The sequence below is a fragment of the Podarcis filfolensis genome, assembly GCF_964270895.1.
Source record: "Podarcis filfolensis genome assembly, chromosome: 10".
In the NCBI taxonomy this organism is placed as follows: domain Eukaryota; kingdom Metazoa; phylum Chordata; class Lepidosauria; order Squamata; family Lacertidae; genus Podarcis; species Podarcis filfolensis.
Window position 1 is genome coordinate 21,588,061 of NC_139612.1, and position 22,427 is coordinate 21,610,487.

At 38.6% G+C, this 22,427-nt stretch overlaps 1 protein-coding gene across 14 annotated transcripts in view; it reads left to right on the plus strand.

The window, feature by feature from the left end:
- ANKRD26 (ankyrin repeat domain containing 26) overlaps nt 1–22,427 on the plus strand; it is a 56,644-nt gene that overhangs the window by 19,822 nt on the left and 14,395 nt on the right. For 7 of the 14 annotated variants that reach the window (XR_014539236.1, XR_014539237.1, XR_014539238.1 and 4 more), the window contains 15 exons: nt 1,610–2,635; nt 3,439–3,647; nt 4,044–4,193; nt 6,328–6,361; nt 7,509–7,650; nt 8,451–8,667; nt 9,206–9,389; nt 13,226–13,372; nt 14,703–15,659; nt 16,281–16,433; nt 16,970–17,124; nt 17,358–17,451; nt 18,010–18,087; nt 19,494–19,628; nt 20,967–21,079. Coding sequence is in view for 11 of the 14 variants with exons in the window: in XM_083574280.1 (XP_083430406.1) it covers nt 1,610–2,635; nt 3,439–3,647; nt 4,044–4,193; nt 6,328–6,361; nt 7,509–7,650; nt 8,451–8,667; nt 9,206–9,389; nt 13,226–13,372; nt 14,703–15,659; nt 16,281–16,433; nt 16,970–17,124; nt 17,358–17,451; nt 18,010–18,087; nt 19,494–19,628; nt 20,967–21,079 (3,794 nt within the window). In the remaining 3 variants the exon portion in view is untranslated. The remainder of the gene's footprint in view (nt 1–1,609; nt 2,636–3,438; nt 3,648–4,043; nt 4,194–6,327; nt 6,362–7,508; nt 7,651–8,450; nt 8,668–9,205; nt 9,390–13,225; nt 13,373–14,702; nt 15,660–16,280; nt 16,434–16,969; nt 17,125–17,357; nt 17,452–18,009; nt 18,088–19,493; nt 19,629–20,966; nt 21,080–22,427) is intronic. The other 7 variants (XM_083574283.1, XM_083574284.1, XM_083574276.1 and 4 more) reach the window with 4 other exon arrangements.

The window sequence follows — 22,427 nt, forward strand, 5'->3', positions numbered from 1 at the left end:
CTTAAGGTTCTTGGTTTCTTTGGTCTCAACACATTTATAGATCCTTTCCTCTATGAATGAATAAATGAAAGAGGTAGGGTAAATACAATTATTTTTGAAAATATGGACTGCTGCATGTCAAATGTTGAGCAAAGGAAAGAATTAAAAGCTATGCCACTGATAGAAAAGTATATTTAGAAAGACTTTTATCAGCAAAATGGCAATTACTGAGGAATTCAAAATAATGGGCAGACCTTTGCAGTAGTCTAGCAAATCAATGTTTGCATCATTCTTTCACATGGAATTACTTGGGCGTATTACTTCTTGGGGTCGCTGAAAACCACAGCCCCACCAAGAGAGATTCCCCAGCCTACATTTTACCACAGAAGCACTTAAACATACAGTGTCAAATTTCTCCAGTAATATTCAAGTATCTTGTAGTTTCGCAAGGCAGAAAGATATGTATTTAGAATAGATACTGAATACCCTCCAGTGATAGCAAGAAAAAAATTACAGCTCCAATGAATTTCAGTACCCCTTCCTCCTTCGGGAGCCAGATCCAAAAGTGGAGATGTCTCAACCCTCTGTGGACCTGTCTTCGGATCATAACAGTTCTTATTTGTTGTGTGTCTTTTCCTTTCTATCCTTCCCTTTGTTGACCATGTGGGAAGTCATTTGATTCTGTGATTTGTCTGGTTCCCTTCGCCTGCCGTTCTGCCCAACACTTTGTTCTTCTCCCGATCATTCCTATGTCTTTTCTAGGGTCTGTTTCTTCCTGTCTTCAGTGTTTCATCCGCTTGTTCGTTTCCTCCTTGTGTTCTCCCCTTGTTTGAGGTTTTTGTATCATTGTTTCCTTAAGGTTTTTCAATGGGTGGGGATAGATGCTTGTTTCACGTGAGTGTTCACAGAGCTGAGCACAGTGTCTTAAGAACTGAACCTTGTCCGAGTTCAACCGTTGCCTCATAATGGGAAAGGCTCTTCAAAAGTCTTGTTTTTCCCATAAACATAGATCGGATCGTTCCCATTACCTGTCTGCTTCTTTGGAAGCTGCACCAGCCCTTCAGCCACAACTAATGCAGTCATTGTTTTCCATTGTTTTGCAAGTGGCTATGTGTGGCTTGCACGGATTCCCTGTGATAACCACCAGTGCCAGTCCATGCAAGTGGTGACAATTGCTGAAGTGGGAAGTGTAACAATGGTGTGTGAGGCCTCGGCTTGGGAAGAAGTTGTGACCTGTTGAGTATTCCTATCTATCTGAATACATTAGATTTGCTGAGTTCTAATGGTTTTGAGAGCCGTGAATTCTCAAAAGATTCACAGCTCTTCTCCAGCTTCCTCAGTTATTCTTGCTACACAATAATTGAAAATCTGTACAGGGAATACTTAATATTAGTACTTGGATTTTTTATTTTACTTTATAAATCTGTCCAAAGTGATGAGTTTAGTAAATTACACACACACACACACGTGCACGAAAGGAAGAAATATATTTCATTTATTATGATGCTGCAGTCCCAACGTTTTTGTTAAAAAATAAAAGGCCAACACTAAATTCCTTCTTATAATATTTGTAGCATAATTATTGGTTATCATTTGCTAATTCTTCTTTGTCCATACTTGCTTGCATAAGGATATAAATATAATAGGCACATCCAACTCTATAGAGAAACCACCACCTGAAAATCAGACTGAGAAGGCAGAAATTGCATATACTTGTGATGAAAAGAAAACGGAAGCAGCTGTTTACAATGCAGAATCAAACAATAAATACAATCATTTGTATTCAACACTCTGGGAAGAAAGATATGAAAAAATGTGGGTTGCAAGTGAGAAAAGGGAAGTCAAAACACATTTTAAGAGCATTACAGCAGAACTAAAGCAGATGTTCGGCGAAGTTAATGGAAATGAGAAAATATGCAATACTACTGAGGAAGGAATATCGCAAGATGGCTTCAGTGGTGTATTAGAGGGTACGAAAGAATCACCGTCACCTCATCTGTCTAAAGGTACCATTGGTATACATGGAAAGAGTGATGGAGAGTCAAACTCTGTGATCACAGAAATGGAATTCAGTACTGAAAACACAATTTTATATCCCCAAAATTCCATTTCTCAGAAGCCTCTTTTTAAACTGTGTAAGAATGAAAATCAGAATATTGAGCAGCATTGGAACACATATGATGAGGCATTGTCTAACAATACAGGAGCTACAAAAGTGAATCTAGGTGAAGAAAGGAGTGACAATACAGTTGAACACTTGGAAAGAAATAAGAGTGGAAAGACCTCATCTCCAATAACAAGTCCCAATTATTCACCATTGCATACTTGTAAAGACAGTGTTTCAGATGCAACTTTTAAGACTGCATTCATCAAACAACCGATCATGACGGACGATTCAAACTTACATTTTGATGTAGCAAATGAAACAAGTAGAAAAACTCTACATAGTTTTAAGACTGTTGTAAGCGGTTGTAAAGATACCGATACTGAGATTGGAAATAAAGCGAGAAACTCTGAACAAAGCTTCCATCAAGCATCAAAAAAAGAACTGGATAAAGAATTGGAACGTGATGTCGCAAGGTTTAAAAATGAGGTAGGAATGCTGCAGATAGTGTTCCTGGCTTTGGAGAACGAAAAAGCCCAACTGCAAAAAGAGGTAGAGGTGTACCTGCTGCTTTTCATTCTTTGATCTTTCTTGCACTTCAACCATCCTGTTCATTTTAGCTCTTCAGCATTTATCGGAAAGCCCTCTTTTTAAGCTTCACACAATTATTCTTAAGCGGATCACGAAGGAAGAGATATATGCTTTCATTCCATTAGACGATGATTTTAACAATTAATTCACCAATTTGTTTTTATCATGTGTTTTTTGTTTTTGTTTTTTTGTATTTCTATGCTGTGAACCACCTTGAGATCTACGAATCAAGGGCAGTTTACAAATTTAATAAATAAATGAATAAATTTAATAGTTGACTATACTAACATGAAAAGGCTGTAAATAGGTGCAATGGCCTAACAAATTCACTGCACCCATTTTAAGCAGGGTAAGAATTTGGGCCAAAATGTGAAAGTGGCTTCTGAACAGGGTATTGATCAATATTTCCATTTACTGTCATTCTTGCTTGGCACTCTTCCCTTTTGCTGTGTGAAATGTTACTCTTGTAAGATTCATTTTCCTCATTTATAGTATTGTTGGTCACTTTTCTAAATAATGTTTTATCTGCTTTCACTTAAATATTGTGTGTTTTTTTCTGTCACTAATATATGTATTCTTTCATTACTACCTGTTATGCAATACAAATTCTTATTAACTTGCAAGCTTAGTAGTGTGTGTTTTCTTTTCAAGGGTGAAATGGTTGTTTTCCTGGAGTGTTGAGCAAAAAAAAAAAAAAAAGAACAATTAAAATTAATTGGCTTTCTACTTGCATTCTGACAAATATATTGACTTGTTTGTTTTAGGTTGAAGAGGAAAAAAGAAAGCAGAAATGGGAGCAAATGGAGGTCATTGGAAAAAAAGAAACTGCAAATGTTGGGAAAAAACTGGCTATGAATATTGAACAAAGGGATCTAAAGCCCTCAGAAAATGAAGGTGAAATGATGGAAGAAAGTCAATTAATGAGCAAAATTTCCTCAGACAGAAAGGGATTACTTACAGTAACTTTTAAGAAGTGAGTATGAATAATAATATACACATCTGTACTCATATGAATGTACTGAATGAGTTTGCACAAGGAGATAAGTAACTATACAACCATCTGATGTAGACTATATTTACATCTCCTTCCTGGACATGTGAGAGCATAGTTCATCATTTTGAACTGAAATAGTCATACTGTTGTAGTTAGTAGCATTTAGTTCTAATTTTCCTCAAAGAGTCCCAAAAATCATCTGCCAATAATTTTTCCATCTTTAAGTATGTTATGGTTTCATTTTTGTCACTGTATAATTTTTTTTTGTTTTGCTACAGGTGCATTGGTTTTAACCCAGTTGAAATTATTTAAGGTAGTGTGGCTTACAATATTTTGCTGTAGCTTCTTAATTACTATATTTTTTCTGCATTTGAGGGAAAATCCTATTGCCAAGGTGAAGGATGTAGAAAAAACTGAAAATAAAAAATGGATTTCAAAGCAGAAAACCAGTCAGGAGATTATTGAAAATCTACATGAACTTCATGATGACAGCAGTTTAAGTGAAGCATCTTTGGAAGAAGAGAGGTACTATAAGCCATAATGTTGTTTGTTTACAGGGGTCAGCAAACTTTTTCAGCAGGGGGCCGGTCCACTGTCCCTCGGACCTTGTGGGGGGGGTCGGACTATATTTTTTTATTTTTTTTGGGTGGGGGGAGAACGAATTCCTATGCCCCACAAATAACCCAGAGATGCATTTTAAATAAAAGGACACATTCTACTCATGTAAAAATACGCTGATTCCCGGTCCGTCCACGGGCTGGATTGAGAAGGCGATTGGGCTGGATCCAGCCCCCGGGCCTTAGTTTACCTACCCATGGTTTAGAACATTAAAATCATAGAATTGTAGAGGGTCATCTAGTCTAACCCCTTGCAATCCAGGATATCAACGTGGGACTTGAACCCACAACTCTGAAATCACGAGTATTATGCTCTACAGACCGAGCTTCTCCCACCATTGAATGCATGTTACTTGTTTGGTGGGTGTAAAAAGCTCTGTTTTTTTGGAATAATGGCAGTGATATATTTAGCCAAGTATTGTATCTCCAGATTTACCAGAGCCTTCTAAGTTCTCCTGAAGAAGCCTATGCAATTATGTGTTCATGCTGCCATTTTGCATTTGGATTAATTTTGAATTTGCCAGGGCTATGCATCAGTTCTCTGTGTATCCTGAATTATCAGGTGATTCAGGATCTGTTCTTATATTTTTTAATCTGTGCCTCTAACAAAGTGTCTCAAAGCCTCACAGAGACTCTATAAGATTCCAAGTGTCTCTGTAGTCTCAACTCAAACGCCTCATTATTTCAGGAAGCTGACTCAGGAAATACCCAGAGCTTAAGAGGTGTGGGGATCATTTGTTTAGACCAGTATTCAACAAACTTGGGTACCAGCAGTTGTTGGACTACAATTCCCACCATCCCTGACCGCTGTTCCTGTTAGGTAGGGATAATGGGAGTTGTAGTCCAACAACAGCAGCGGCCCCAGGTTTGAGAAACACTGGTTTAGACACACAGGTCTAACTTTTAATCACAGTTAATTATTTCCTGAAAGGGATGCGGGTGGCGCCGTGGGTTAAACCACATAGCCTAGGACTTGCCTATCAGAATGTCGGCGGTTCGAATCCCCGCGACGCGGTGAGCTCCTGTTGCTTGGTACCTGCTCCTGCCAACCTAGTAGTTTGAAAGCATGTAAAAGTGCAAGCAGATGAATAGGTACCGCTCTGGCGGGAAGGTAAACAGCGTTTCCGTGCGCTGCTCTGGTTCGCCAGAAGTGGCTTAGTCATGCTGGCCACATGACCCGGAAGCTGTACGCCGGCTCCCTCGGCCAATAAAGCGAGATTAGCGCCACAACCCCAGAGTCGGCCACGACTGGACCTAATGGTCAGGGGTCCCTTTACCTTTACCTAATTATTTCCCAGGGCACTCCAATCACAGTGATCTGTTGTGGGACAATTAAAAGCTGTGTTTTTAATGTGGATCTATGTCTGTCCTTATGCAAGTCAATAGGGACATCTCAGTTGTATCCCCACAAACTCAGGGAAGGGATGTCTAGCAACCTCCTCCCCTTTTTACCACTACTACCCTGAACCATTAGAGTAGCAGGATCATTGTGTGTAAGAAGGTGACATTTCCTCTACCCTAATTTCTTGGAGTTCCATACTCACACCTTGCCCCTATGCTTCCTATTGTACCCACCAAAAAACAGTCAAGGGAATGACCATGTCTGCAAATTGTATCTGGTTCTGATAGAAAAATGAAAAAGTTACATACTTTTCTTTCAATTAAAACATCAAACTTTAAAACATCAGACTTTAAAAGTGCCTTGCACGCACCATCACACTGGGTTTATCTGCCTAAAATTTGACAGGCTTCTGCACTTTGTTGGGGCTGCTACAGGGACTGCTAATTTCATCCACTTAAGTTAAAATATATGTACTGTTTTTAGATTCCTCATTATAGTGAATGATGGGGAAACAGTTTCGTTTTTAACAGATCTAATGTAGTTCCAGATAAAGAGCCTAATTAGAAACACACAAAGTGGCTCCAAAACAGACTGAGCTGCTGCCCAAAGACATAGATACAAAATTTGTGTACATTTTTAAAGTTAAATGTAGTTTACTTGCAACACTTTCATACTGAAAAGTGTTATGTTTGTTTTCTAGACATCAAGCCCGAAATGTGAATGAAACAAAAAAGGTACTGTAAAATAGGCTGTCTAAATTTTACCTTAACTTCTAAACATTTGTACAGAACTATAAGTGGCAAGGGTATTTTCACCAATTTTTGAGGAAAAAAGAGTGGCCACACTCATGCTGATCCAAGGTTTAGGATAATGTGCAAAAGCAGGAATGATTTATAGCAAGCCTTGGACATGCATATTCCCTGGATGTGTGACAAGATCTCTGCATGGGAACAATCTGCTCTTGGTGGTTGCTAGCAAAATAACTGTTGCAGTTAGACACTCATAATCTGTCATTTTCAGGAAGTCAGTTTAATGATTCAGTCACACCAATGGAACTTTTTATGACTTCTTTTAATACAGAACTGGATGTGAGCTATAATAAAGTTGTGAATGAAGGGCAAATTATGCCAATATTCTGGTCATGGCTATATAGGACTGTTAAAGAAATTGGGAGAGAAGAAGTGTGGGTACCAGCACCTGGAGAGTTAGAAATCAGCAGCACTATTAGGAAAGCTAAGAGCTGTTTGAAAGTTGTTAAGTAGGCAAGTTCTCAGCTAGCCTTCCGCCTAGGGAGAGCCAGCTAATGACAATATAGGTGTACTGCTATTAAGCATTCAACTAAAGAAGGTAAAATGCTTTGGCATAAAATCCAGAGACTGTTTGGAAGTGGGTGAGCTGACAGAGAATGTGGCACAGGGGCATCATGTGGTACCCTCCATGTGTTATTAGACTAAAACTCCCATCAGCCTGAGACAGCATAGCAAATGGTCAGTTTCAATAGGAGTTATAATCCAATATTTGGAAGGCACCATGTTGGCTACCCTGGATGTAGCGCAAAGATGAGTTTGTGTAACAAGCTAAACCCTGGTTTGCTTGCATATTGGACATCAGGCCATTGTTTAGGACCAAACTGTAGATCTGTTCGCATGTGGACAAGAGGGGAGGATCATGGCACCAAGGTCAAGGACAGTCATACTTCTCAAGTGTTTTGTAGTGAAATAACCAGCATGTGAACTGATCATGGTTTGATTTGACTGAATTGTGCTGAACTGAGCTATTGCTGTATTCTTGAAACACTATTTATGGCCTGATAGTTAAAAAGAAATGGGCTGATTTGTTATGATGTTTTACTCTATTTGATTATGTATTTATTACTTATAGATCTATAGAGCAATGGGAGTTGCCAATGATTTTGATGACTTAACTCCGTCTTCAGATACACCTACAGACGATATTGAATTACCTACTTCATTCTATAGAGAAGCTATGATGTTGATAGAAAAACTTAGTTTGGATAGTAAAGGTAAGCACAGTGCTATTGTTACCCATAATATTCAGAACAAAATAAATTTAACACCCAGCAGTGTCAACCTGCTTGCACAACTTTTGCTTCTTGTAAACAAGACTTCCTCTCCCCCTATTTTACCCTGTGTGCCCTTAAAATCTAATTGGCAGGGTAAGGGTGGGGCCATCTGAATTGTTTGTATGTCCTCCTCTGGGTGATTTGCAGTAGATCAACAAGGATTTTTAACTCCTAGCAATAGCAGCAGCAACAAAGCAACCACTCATCAGGGAATTTGGACCAAACAACTAGCAGTATGTTGATGACATTCAGCTCTGTCTCTCCCTTCTATAAGTGTTAGAAGAGGCAGTGCAGGTCCTGAATTACTACCTGGAGACAGTAATGTGGATCAATGAGTTGAACCTTAATTCAAACAATTGTGGGTGGGTAATTCTCATGTCTGAGATTTGGTGGAACAGCTTGTTCTGGAAAAGGCTGCACTCCCCTTGAAGGAGCAAGTTTATAATCTGGGAGTGTTCCTAAAGCCATCATTGTCACTTGAGGCCCAGATTCTTGGAAGCGCAAGTGCATTTACAATACATATGCAGCACAGCCCTCAACACTGCGGTGAATTCGGAACCCTAAACTTACCAGGAATTCCTTGTGTGAATCACACCTCAAGAGTACACTCAATATGTGTGTTTTTTCCAAGCACATTTTTCCAGGGTATTGATATAAAGCTATACATCACTCACTTTTTCTTGTTGCTATGAATTAAAATTTTGAACAAGTAAGTTAATACTACACTGTTTCCCCTAAAGCAGATTCTGTGAGTCTCCTGAAAATTCAAAATATATGTCATGAATATGAAAGTTTAATTGAACGTGAAAGAGGATGTTCTATTCATCTTCGAGGAAAAGTAAAAAAAATTGAGAATGAGAAAAAAGAGCAACAGAGAATACTGGAAGAAATGACAGAAATGAAATCTACACTGGATCATAAAAAAGTTGAATGGGAAAGTACTATCAGCAGTCTCAAGTAAGCTGTCATAAAAAAATTCAATTCTGATGATCTAAAAAAAATAAAATGGAATCAGTTTTATTAGATACTTCTGCTGTAAAAAGTTGGAGACTTCCTAGGACGGAGTCAGTATTGTTAAGCTAAGGTTTGATTAGAGTAGCCTGTTCTTAAACTGGAACAACATACAGAAATGGCATCACTTGATGTCTGCACATTGTCACATTTCCACAGGGACCTATGTGCTTAAGTCCAAAATGTGTAGGCCGAATGTTGCTATCAGTGTGCATATGTTTTATTACTTAGCTTCTGTTTTTGTGTTGTAAACTGCCCTGAGATCTATGGATGAAGGACTGTAAACAAATTTAATAAAAATAAAAATACTACAAAGGTCACTGTGTAAACATTATAGTCTAATGAACAGGTGGCTGGAGCAGGGCAAACAAGCACAGCTCCCTCATGCACATAGCCTCAAACATCTCTTATAGAGGTATTTTAACCTAACATTAAATGCCTGCCTCTGTATTAATACACATCTTTCAAAATGGTTATTTGCCAGATTTTCTTTGAAACAAGAAGAAGAAAAGAGGACAAGTGCTGAAAGGTTGTACGAGGAAAACCAAGAACAGTTAAGGAAGAAAGAGGAGCAGTACTATAAACAAACAGAAGAAAAACAACAACTTGAGTTAATGCTGAGAAGTCTGGAAATGGAATTTAGAACACTGAAAAACCATTTGAAACAGGTTAGATTAATTTGGAAACATTAAACTGTAGAGTTGGAAAGAACCCAAAGGGTTTTTAGTGCAAACCATTGCAATGCAGGAATCGCAGCTAAAGGCAATGGAGAAATAAAGTAAAAATGCCTATGAAAGTACTGAAAACTTTTTTAACAGCTTGGATTTGTAGTAAGCATTTGTCTGAGACTACAAATTTAACTATTGTACCCTCGTGTTATATTTGGTTGTTTACAAAGAATATGAACAGAAATCAGTTTTTTGTGGTAGGAAGTTCTTACTCATATTCCATTACCTCTGAGTCTAACATAAATTGGTTTACAGGGTGATCCTAATTATGTTTACTCATGATAAAGTCCCATTTATTTCAATAATATTTACTTTGGGCTAAATATAGTTAGAACTACTGTCTTAGAAAAAGGCATTATTTCTGAACATTAAATTTGGCCTGGGATCAGTGCTTGAAATACAGCTCACCATCACCACCATACAGCTCCTGTCTTAGAAAGCTCCAGAGATGACTTAATTTGTCTCCATACTTCTATTCAGGGACCTCCCATGCTTCCCTACCTTAAGCTACCTTACTGTGCTGGCTGGTATCAAACCATCTATCCTGTGATTCATTCATGCAGATCCCAGGCAAGATCTCACTTGAACTAGTTGCTTGCCTGCCTGTCCTTGCTCTGGGTTTTGTCAGCTGATTCCAGAAACACACTCAGAATTCCGGCTATCTTTGAATCTAGGTACATTTTCTGGTCCAGGCAAGTGGGAACAGCTTTGCTAACTTGGGCTATGTCGGAATCCAAAATAACCCTGACTCCAGAAACAGCACATTCTTGGACTCCTCCCTGTCTTGTCTTCCTTAATTCCTTGCTGCAATTTAACTCTGGCACACAGAAGGGGTGCTTTCTGTCTTGTTGGGGTGGAACTTGCAGGTCTAGGGGCAAATGGTGAACTTCTGCTGCTAAGAAAATGCATAGCCTTAGCCAGCTTCTTTGTGAAGATCCAGATTGGATAAAATCAGTGTATAGATTTCTGAAAGAAGTTATGTAGAGTTGAAGGGGTGTTGAGAATACATTCCCATGCAAAACAAGGCAAACCCATGTGAATATTATTTTGTCCACAGTGGGAACACAGACTAGCACAGAGAGGTTGCTGGCCAAAGGGATCTTGACTAATGAAAGCAATAATTCACTGTGCATCACTGATAAGCTGTAGCAGATGATTCTGTTTCGGGAAGGTTTTCTGTTTGGCGAGCCTAGCATAGGAGGGAGGGCTGAACAGAGATTGTCTCTCCCTTTCTGGAGAACTAGTGAGTGCAAAAAAATGAAGATTTTTCAGATCTATGCTTTGTTTTGCAACAGGTACCAATAAATAATGCTCATGAGAAAGTAGACCTAGTTATTCTATTTCAGCAATAGGGACTGTGTCTTATGAGGACCAATAAGAGACAGTGAAATTGGAAGTCAGGCAGGAGGTGGAGCTTATGGGTCCACTTCATGAGCATTATGGACCCCTTTACTCCCCCACTTCATAATTCAAGTGTTGATTTTTCTCTTATTTGATTTCTCCATTTAGCCAAGAACATTGACCTACCTTTTTTAAAATGTCAAACTATTCCAGGTACTGAGCAAAATAGGGATGGGCTCCACATTCATGTCTTGGGTTAAGCTGATGTATTCTAAACCTACTGTCTCAATATATGTAAACAAAGTTCCACTAGAAACCTTTAGGTTAAAAAGAGTGCTTGCTAGGACTGCCCATTCTCTCCCTTATTATTTAATCTGTTTATCGAACTCTTGGGTGAAATCATCCAACCAAAATTTAGGAGTAAGTATCTAAAATTAATTTTCTATGCAGAAGTATTGCAATGATTGCCAACAGTTTTGGGACTTAGGGGGACATTTGTGATTTTGAGAAGATGCTGAAGGGACCAGTCAGAAAATGGCCTAATACTAAATCGCTGCCATTTCCAAAAGAGCAGAAAAGGAACATAAAATGTTTCAAGTGTGGGAAAATCTGTTTGTTTTATTTTAAATAGAAATGCAATGCAGAATCTTTAACCAGGTGGCGTATGTGCCAGCTTACTCATACTGATGGTGAGCAGTTCAAGACCGCTGTTCTCTCTTCTTCTGATTTCAAAAGAATCACCTTGGACTGGACAACCCTTTACATAGGAGACACTTTCAAATAGAGAACTGTCTACTTTGAAACATGTATAAGCTGTATACATGTCTACTTAGAAATAAATGAGAAATACATTTTGAATAAGGTTTACCCTCTGATAGGTGTGCATACGTCAAAGAGTGTAAGCTGAGCAGTCATTGTACACAACAACCAGCCCATGGTCAAAATTCTAAATAGTATATCCAGTCTTGCTACTTTAGCTTCTGTTAAAGGCTTGAATGAAAAAACGTGACTCCGAAAGATCCAGAAAGGCTGCCTAAGGCCTATTTTATGACAATGTTTGATCTCCTAAATACCAACCTGATAGAATACCAAATACCAACCTGATAGATATAAATATTAAATCCCCTAATTTACGTAAAAGAAATAACTGATAATCAGTAAGCATGTTTTGCTTAATTAGACCTACTATTTCTGTTGCATTTAGCTTAAATGTTTTAGGGAGCAAAAGGAAAATAGACTTTTAAAAAGTTTAGTGACCTCATAATTAACTAGATAGGCCAAGTGTTTTGTGATGTCAGCTGAAGCTCAGAAGGAGAAATGGCTATGTCAGTTCTGTAATAGACAGCTTTACAGTGCTCATCCATATGTTAATGTTTACACTGTTAAAAACAGTATGCATTCTCCTCGTTTGAGTTCAGTTTTAAAGATTTTTGCCCCTTTCTGTTTCCTTTTGATACTGAAGAAGCAGCATACTTAAGGACTTTTTGTTACTCCTTATTTGCTTGATACCTTGAGTCTGAATTTCCTTTCACAAATAGTTTCATGCTTCTAGGTGGTATGTTAAACTGAACAAAATGTTTTAGTAGAGTGAGAAAATGCAAAATACTTAGATGACATTGAAAATGTTTGGTCATCTGCCAAATCTGATTACTGAAAATTGGTCATTACCAGCATTCAGAATATGTAGGAGTATTTTTATCTGGTGCCTGTGAAGGCTGGGGTAAGCTACCAGCTGTATTCTGATTTTAATAGAATGAAGAAAATTGACCAACCTAATCAGGAATGGATTTCCTCATTTTCTAGTTATCCTCGGGGCAACTCTAGCACTTACCTATTGGGCAGAAAATTTACATCTGGTAGATATCAAGGAAGCTTGCTTCCTAGTCTTTCCTTTTCTATTCCTCCTGTGAGAGAAAGCATTTTAGAGAGGATCAATTCCTCATCAAATGCATTAGATTTGAGTTTCAAGGAAACGCCTCAGGCAATGCAAGACCTTGTGAATGCTGTTCGACAAATGGTAAGCTTGTTCAGAGAAATGACAAACTCAAAATTAATATGCAAGTTCTAGGTTTTTTCACAGCTTACGTATTTTGAAAAAAGGTAACATGTACTTTCTGTTCTTACAACAATAGTATGTGCTTTGAACTCCTTTCTTATCAAACAAAAGAAGATACTTCAAAAAAATTAAACTAATACTCTTTCGAAAATATGAGAAATTGAGAATTTCACCTTAATTTCTGTTAATTCCATAAACAGAATAAATACCTGGAAAAGCGATTATTACGTATAACGTTCAGTGCAGTGACTTCTGTTTTTACTAAAAGTTTTCACTTTTAGTGTATTTTTTAAGGACAGCTGTGTTCTGAATTCAAATGTGTGTTTTTTAAAAAAATTGTATATCATTCTTTTAGATATCTTTAAATGCATTTTTGTAGATTGAAGAAGAACGCAATGAAGCCCAGCAACAGCTGTCACAAGAAAAGTCTGCCAGAGCTCTGCAAGAGGGTATTTTGAATACTCACCTCTGGAGGCAGAAGGAATTAGAGGATGAGTTGAAAAAAACAGCAGCTATACAGTCAGAGGTATCCATTTTATCAAATCCTTAAAAGTGTAAGAGAGTTAAGTGCAAATATTTTTCCAAGACGCACTAGCACAGAACAGTTCTATAAACTTACAGGACAGTAAAATTTTGCTTTGAGTTCACTTTTACTACACCGGGATTTCTTGCAGCAAATTTCTAAAGTGTGAGTATGCATTCTTGCACTCATGGATATACTGTATTGGCCTGAATATAAGCTGCACCTTTAAAATTGGCAGGGGGGAGAGAAAATACCCAAATATAACCCACTCCATTCCTTGCTGCTCCTGGCTGCATACTGGGCAGTGGGGGGGGGGAGCCACGCTGCATTGCCGACGGCCTTTCCCCTTCCTTCCTTGCTTGCTCCCTTCCTGGCCTTGGGGGAGAGGATGGGGGGGGTACGCGTGGGACAGGCACTGCTTTGCCACACTCCTGGCTGTATACCGTAAGGTCACAAATATAAGCCGCATTTTAACTTTTCACAGTCGGAATTTGGGGGAAAAGTAGGCTTATATTCAGGCCAATACGGTATGTCAAAGGACTCACTATGTTCTAGTTATGGTTTCTTGGTACGTTTAAAGACCTTCATTTGCCACACTTTCACGTTGATTGTATTGTTTGTGCATAAGCTTTAGTTAAACATGATTAATATCTGTATGCAAGATATTTCCAGGTGTACAATAGGCTATGGAATTGGGAAGCAATTCGAAGGGGTTCAGGTTCCAGAGAGGTCTCTCCTGAACCAATGAGCAGATCAGATTATGGCCTGCTTCTGGAATATGCACTCCACCAAAATCTTTTAGTCTTTCTTCTTCCTCTTTCTTTAACAACCACTGCATAGGGGGGAAAACATGGATCTATAAGAGCAGCCATGTTTCTTTCCATATGCTGTTCTTGAAGGTGGCTGTTATCACTAGTTCTCTCAAGGTAATTGCAGCCCTTTTTACATCTTGCATGGCAACAACTATTTTTCCTGTCTGTTCCAGCTGGTAGATATCAACGATGTCAGCTGCCTTGTAGCTTCCTGTTTGTAGAATGCCCTGCCCAGGGAGGCTTGCCTGGTGCCATCAGTACATATCTTTAGGAGCCAGGCAAAGGCATTCCTCTTCTTCCAGGCCTTTAGCTATTTAAAGCTGGTGGGGGTATTTTTTATTTTTTTGTTATTATGCTATTTATTTTTTGAGGTTTTATCCTGTAATCTGCCCTGTAATCCTCAAATGAAGGGTGGTATATAAATCAAATAAATAAGTATATAAATCCATGGTAATGAGGAAAATTAAAGAATTTTGGAAGATTTTAAAATTAACTTTACCTTATGTTTATAAATCATTCAGATGACTGATAATCATGCCCAAGAAAAGGAACTGTTAAATAAAAATCGAGTGCTTGAAGATGAACTAACGGTGTTAAGATTAGAGCTGGAACACATAAGGGTCAAGCACCAGGAAGAGGAAACTAGGTATTTGGAAGAAAATGAAGCTTTGAAAGAAAAAATAGAAGAACTTAAAAAGGAGCTGAAAGTAAATGAAGAAACTTTGACTCAAACAATTTTTCAGTACAATGGACAAATCAATTTATCAAAAACAGAAGTTGCAATCCTAACATCCAAATTAGAGCATTTTAAAGAAAATAAAGAAAGATTGGAGGGAGAACTTGACTCAGTTCGTTCCCGCTCGACTTCTGCTGCTCAGGAACTTGAACGATGCCAGATAATGAAAAATGATCTTGAACGAACACTGCAACGAGAGTGCGATGAATGGCTTCGCTTGAAAGAGAAACTGAACCATGATCTGTGTCATCTACGAGAAACAAACAATGGCATGTCTGAGCAATTAAGAAAAGCTGAAAGTAAAGCTAATAGTCTCGAACATGAACTTCATCAGGTAACACATAGTCTTAGAGAAAAAAGCATGCAATTAGAAAGCGTTCAAAGGGATTTAAATCAGGCACACTGTCTAGTGAAAGAACTCGAGAATACGCGGCAAGTTGACAAGGAGCAAATGAACAAATATGTGGTAAAACAGGAATCTATGCAGGAACGATTAGCGCAGCTCCAGAGTGAAAATCTTCTACTCCGGCAGCAATTTGAAGATTTTCAAAACAAGGGTATTATCAAAGAAAAAGTAGTGAGTGATGTTCAAGATCGGTTCAATGATATTTTCAATAAACTCAGAGCTGATACTGAGAAACAAGTGCAGATGAAGGAAGAGGTAAATAAGGAATTAATTGCAAAATGCAATAATTTGAAGGAGGAAGTCTTGAAATATGAAGCAGAAAAAGCAGATAGAGAGGTAAGTGTGATATATTCAATCAGTGCATCTCTAAACATTAAAATACAAGTGATGCAATCCTCTTAGCCACTAGCAAAAGTCTGATTGCATTAACAAATCTCTAATTGCACCTAGCAGTACTATGGTTTGACATAGAGAGTTTTCTGCAATTGTCTTCTGAATGAGCCTTATCCTCAGATGTTAAAATTGCACACCATGTAATACTGTGGAATATACTACAAAGGGGAACTGCATTTACAACCAGTTTGTGTATTTAAAACACTTGGATAAGTCCCTTTTTAAATCTTTACATTCGGAATAAATAGGAATGAGTGCTAGCTAGAAGCAATCGGCATGCGCTGTCCGAAGTTTCGGTTGGTATTTAGTCTGAAAGAAAATCTATTGCCAGGTGCAAGAGTTTTGTATGAATCATGATTCGAAATCTAAAGCGGGGCTACTTCAGAGAGATTCAGGGCTTCTTGGCTTCAAAGCAGGATCTCGCTGGATCACCCTGAACTGAAACAGGATCCTCTGAAGCACTTTGGGATACTTTGGAGATTTTATGAAACACTGCAGATGGTATTCTGCAAAAAATTCTCTACAAGCTATAGGCATCATTTAAATCACCTTTTCTTTTCTTAGGGTACAATAAGGCAACTTAAACAAGAACTTGCAGATTCTCTTAAAAAACAATCCATGTCAGAAGCTTCACTGGAAGTTTCTACACGTTATCGTATTGACCTAGAAGAAGATAAGCAACATCTTCAAAAGGAGATAGACAGGATGAAATTCAAGGTATGATCAAAATAGTTTATTAAATGTTGACTAATATGTCTTCAGCCCATTATTCGCTTTTTAAAATGCTCATTTTGAGGCAGAATAGTGGCATGTATGAATGGAGGTGGATATAATTTCAACAATGTTTGTACCTTTATATAACCAATCTCGCTTGAAATAGAGATTCAAAAGGGTTGCGCCATAGAATTGAAGAGACTAGATTTCATTTCATTCCATCTGGTGTTCTTTCCATGTAGGTATTTTAAAGCTGATCTGTATAGCCAGGGGAGACATAGGGGAGCTGCAAACCTGTTGGTTCTCCTGGAGCTTCCAAAGTTATCCTCCTGGCATATCTGTTAGAATTGGAGATTGGGGGCACCTGACATGCAGAATTAATAAATAATCGCTGCTAGTGGCTTCAGAGAAGAAATTACCTTCTTTCTCTCACTTCATAGCACTTTGTTCTAGTTCTGTAGTCAACTGGAAACATGATTATCATATTACCAAGCCCCTTTAGCCAATCATGTTCTGTTGCGGTTTCTTTCTTTTTACAGTTACAGGAGTCAGAAGAGCAACATCTTCAGTCTGAAAGACACATTCATGAATTTAAAAATACTTTGAGTGACAAGGAACAAAAATTACAAGATCTGGTGGTAGAGTTAACAGGAACAATTAATTCTAAAAAACAATTAGAAGACCATATACAGAGGTAAAATATATTGCCACTGTGTGCACATTGTATTTTAAGCATGTGATGAAATGAAGAGCCGCTATGTATCAAATGGTAATGTTATCAAATAGCAGTGTTTACTGAATTGTATTTGTTGTGAAAACTTACACTCAAACGTATATATATATATATATATATATATATATATATATATATATATATGTTAATTATGTATTGCCTTGAGACTTTGGTTTTTATTTATTCCCTTTAAGTCTTGAAATAGAAAATGCCAGACTGGAAGCAACAGCTGCTCAACAAGCTGGTCGAATTGAGATACTTCAAAAGGACCTGCAGAATAGTGTCTCTGTAAGTCATCAGTAAGATTGGGAAAGGAGAGGGTGACGGGTAGGAAGATTGTTTCTAGATGATTCCAACAACTGTCAGTTTATTATTATTAGTATTATTATAAATTAAATTTATTAGTCACTTTATCTTGCCCAGGGCAACCCAAAGCAACTTAAAAAGACAGAAAGAATGGAAAACTCCACATAGATACGTTGAAACCAAGGAAGAAAAGAAATACATTATAAAATCCTAAAAGGCCACAGATAGTTAAAGGCCAAAGGCCTGGTTATAGAGGAAAGCTTTTGCCTGGTACCTAAAGATATATATATTGGTGGTGGTAGGCAGGCCTCCCTGGGGAGAGCACTCCACAAACAGTAATCTGCTACAAATTATGTAGGAGCAAAGTAATGTTATGAGAGCAACAAAGATCTGTTAATATTTTAGGTCACCTTCAGAAACTTTAATCAGGTTAATTCAATGTAATTGAAATGAATGTAGTAGCTTCAAGATATCTGAAGAGAACTATTTCAGTTTAGCTTAGTAATTTAATTGTTGGTTTCTTTCTTTCTTTTTAAATAGATTCACAGTCGTCTTGAGGAATTGATAAATGGTTTACAAAGAGCAAAAGTCAATTTAGAGGAACAACTAAAGCAACAGGTACGGTAAAGATTTCTAATGTGCTGATGATTTGTCTGTGATTATACATGCTCATAGGATAGAAGTAATATGGGGGGTTTTCTGTTTTAAGATGATGAAAATTAGCATGCAGCACCTTGTGACTATCCCAAGGTGGGGGATAAATGTTGATCCTTGCATAGTCAAAATGGCACCACTTACACACAAGAGGAAGATATAGCAGCAGGCTTGGGGGAACCATGAGATTTCTAGAAGAACTTAAGAAATCAAAATCTTAAGAAAGCAGAAAGACAATAACTCTAAACAGAAAAAAGATGTGTCAGGTATGTAATCACTTAGAAGAAGAAATGAAAGGAGCACATCTGTCCTTCTTCAAGTAGGGCAGGTTTCCTCTTCTGGACTACCTCCCCACTTGAGAAGGGAAAGCTTTAAAGGCACAGATGGAGTCAACTGATAACTGACCCAAGTTGTGCTTTCATGGGCTCAAAGATGTTCAACTGGGGATGTGGAGAAGGAAAGTGATTATTCAGGGGACTCTCAACTTCCATAGGGGTTATGTTCCGGGGATAGCGTGTAAAGCCAAAATCGCATATAGTCAGCATTCATTTGTTTCAAAGTCAGGTGGGATTGCCAAAGTCTTTTTTTCCCAGACACCTGCCCCCTTTCTACCCCCTTTTAAATTATTATATATATTTTTTTGCCAAGTGGATACAGCTCAATGGGCATAAGCTAAATGTGTGTAAGTTGCAGTCAGTGTCTTCTACATAGAATTCAAACAGGTAAGTTTAAATGTGACAGAAATCACTGATGAATAATAAAACTAACTTTCAGAGCAGGCCCACTGAAATCAGTGTATCAAGTCAATTGATTTTAATGGGTTTCCTCTGAGTTTGATTTTGCTGAATATCACCTCAAGTCTTTAACTATTTATTCTGAATATTAAACAGAATTTGGTTCATAAGGCTGAAAATAATACTTTATTTCTTACTCCACCATCATCATAATTAAATAATGATGATTACATATAATTTTTATGTATAATTTTAATAATAATTTATATTTAAAATGTATGTAGCAAATTACTCTTCTCAGTTGTGATGCAAAAAGGACTGATACAATTGTTTAAGTGGATTTCAATACCTGTTTTTGAGGGAAACTACAATTAGTGGTAACCACAGTTTGCCTAATTCAAGCATTGTAGCAAATGGTAGCAAAGCATTGGAGGAGGAGTATATGTACCAAGGGCTGGTGAGGGTGTGGAAATTAAGAAGTGAGCAAGCAAGCCTGTAGTTACTGCCCCTATGACCAAATTATGGCTTCGTAGTTGGCTCTGTGACAACCTAATGGAGTCTATATTTTTATATAAATGCCTGGATGGCTTTTTCTGTGATAGTTCTCCATCAAAACACATTCTGATTGCTCCATAGGTCCAGAAGCAAAGCATATTTTCAGCAACAGCGCAAGATACTCAGAGTATGTGGGAAGAAGAAGTAAAGTCAAAATCAAAACTTGAAGCTCGCCTTTCTGAGCTTGAGAAGGAAAAGACAGAGCTAATGGCTCAGGTGAGTCCAGCATGAATGCAGTTAAGCCTGTGTTCTGTGTTTCTTTACACTCAGAGAACCTCCCAAGTAATTTTATTTAGTTATTTATATTTATTAAATTTCATCCAATTACAATTAAAAATAATAATACTCCCAAAAAAGTTTTAAAGGCCATAGATTGTTTAACTAACCAAAAGCCTAGAAGAAAAGGAATATTTTTGCCTGGTTCCTAACAAATACGCTTGAACCCTTGTAATCATCCATTATATTTTTTTGTGAATCATTGCAAGTAAGATCACAAAAAATACAAACCTAAATATTGTTTTTTGTAGCCAACCTCAAATGGGCACCTCCTTTGGGGGGTGGTCTCAAAAGTGAAGGCTCTCAGTGAATAAACAAACATATATAACCAGCATCAGAGAACAGTTTTTTAACCTTTTCTGACTGGCAATTGAGCAGTGAGGCCTGGATAGACCTGAAAAACCTATATTTCAGGTATATCCCTCCACTAGTTCTCAATGTGTAGGTTTGCTGCCCATCTGTGGGTGGGCCTGGCATACACCCAAGAGCCCACCAGAGTCTACAAAGCTGTACTAAAGGTTTTCCAGGCCATTGCTTTTTTTAGCAGGTGCCACACTGGATGCTGATAACACTTCTCACTCAAATTTAGCTATGGTATGTTTTGTAGCAAGATCTTTGGTGGCACAGCTCTCCAGGACTTGCTGGTTGAATCTAAAGATAAGAAGGTGTTTTCATTGGCCTGAAAGAAGGATGATCAACATTCCTTTCAGAAATCCTTCCAGTGGTACCAGTCCCCCCAGTCCTTTCATTTCCACTGCCTAAGGCAAGTGGATGGAATTTTTGGTCCTCTCATCCCACTTGGTCTGAAAGGTGAAAGCCAGGAGACAGCATCAGTATCAAAGTTTGGTTAGTCCATCCTGTCAAAGACCTCTAGGAACCAGTTCTGATGCTTCCCTCCCTACCAGTAGGAAGCTGCCTAAACCAGGTAGTGGGACAGATGGTGGAATGTAACATCAGAACACGTCTCAGAAGTAGCTTTTACCTGGAACTGTATTTGTGGCCTCCCCACACCTTCTCCCTATCTCTGGGTCCTCCTCTGAGAAAGAGGAACATGGTCTGCCTAGCAATCGAACATCTGGAGACTGGGGGGAAATGGGAATTTTCCCAATCAGAGGAATATCTTTGCATTTTGTTTTCAGTTCCTCACACAGCACTTGAGCACAAGAGGCAAAACACTCTTTCTGTGATCAGAAGGGCACTTGCATGCCCAGCTTGATGTGTTTCTTTAATGTTGATGAACAGTGTTAGTGTAAAGATGTTGTGCTTACTCTCTTGAAGTTGGAGCATGAAAAGAAAAAAGTGAAGAAGTTAGTGGAGCTGAAGCGATCGGTGGAAGCACGCCTAGAAGAAGAAATGAAAAGAAACATAGAACTACAAAAAGAATGCAGCGGGTAGGGAAGTTTCTGTTCTTCTGCTAATAATAAATGGATGCTTTGGTTTTATAGAAATCCTGTTAGAAATACTACCCTGTTACCCTGTTGAAAGTAATCATTCATTTAAAAGGCAGTTCCCTGCTTCTGCTGAGTAATTTACTTCGCATTTAGTGCCCTGCGCCCTCTTGAACTGTAAAGAATCATCTTTCCACTGTTTAATTGGGAGCAGCAGTTGTGTGGCAGTGGGAGCGAGGTGAGCTTGCCACAATTGATGGCCTCAGAGCGATGGAGGTGATAGTTTTCTGCCTTTTGCGGCTGGGCCCTAGGCCAGTGGAAACTCACAAGACCCCAAGACAGTCAGTGCTTCTGGGGCGTGGGGCCTCAGACAATACCTGGGTGAAAACTTCACCAATTCCTGTCTGCTTTGGGGGACTAAAAGATCATAGAATTGTAGAGTTGGAAGGGATTCTGAAGGTCATCTAGTCCAACCATTTGCAATGCAGGCAAGAAGGTACGTGGTAAAATTGCCTCTGCAGGCTTTACTAGACTTCCCCTCCCACCCTCCTTAATTTTTGGTGATTTCAGGGTTGCCCGGGGTTACCCTAGTTTCAGATCTTGCTCTGAATAGTTGTCAGTCATTGATTTTTTAGGGCCAGGGAGGAATTTGTCCTGCAGGCAAATTGTCTAAATCTGAGGGTTTTGCATATCTCATTGCAGTTGTCACAACTTTGAGGGCAGAAGAGACATTGCACTGAATCCTTAGTGACAGCAGGTTGGGAGTGGGATCTTGCAGGACAGCACTTCCTGTCCAGATCTCTGACTTGGGCGCTGGCCCTGCCAGCTTCTGGATTCACCAGAAGCAGTTTTCACCATTTGTCCATCCAACAGCAGATGGGCTGATTAGATACATGCCCAGTGCCTGCACCAAACCTGTTTTATCTGTAATCAGTTGTAGCCTAAACTGATCCCAATACATGTCCCCTTGTGTTTGTTTACTGTCTGCTCCCCCACCACAGCCTTACTGTGCCTGGGCCCACAGTGTGTGCAACATGAAGACCCTGTGGTGTCAAGGGATGAAATAGTTATTGTATCTCAGGGTAAGCAGTGACCAAAGATCCTGCGGCTGGGTGAAAGTAAAAGTGGCAGCACTACAGAAGACGGGGATCTGGAAAGGGAGTAATAATGTCTTCTGTGGCAGTGCTGTTGTAATTACCAAAGGCTGACTTGCCTGCAGTCCATCAAATGGATGTGCACGTTTGCTAAGTAGTTCATTTACCTATATTGTGAAATAACTAAGCCCGTTTGAGTTTGCCTAATTTTGGAACTGAAATTGAGCCTACAAGCTTTGAAAGGAACAAACCATTCT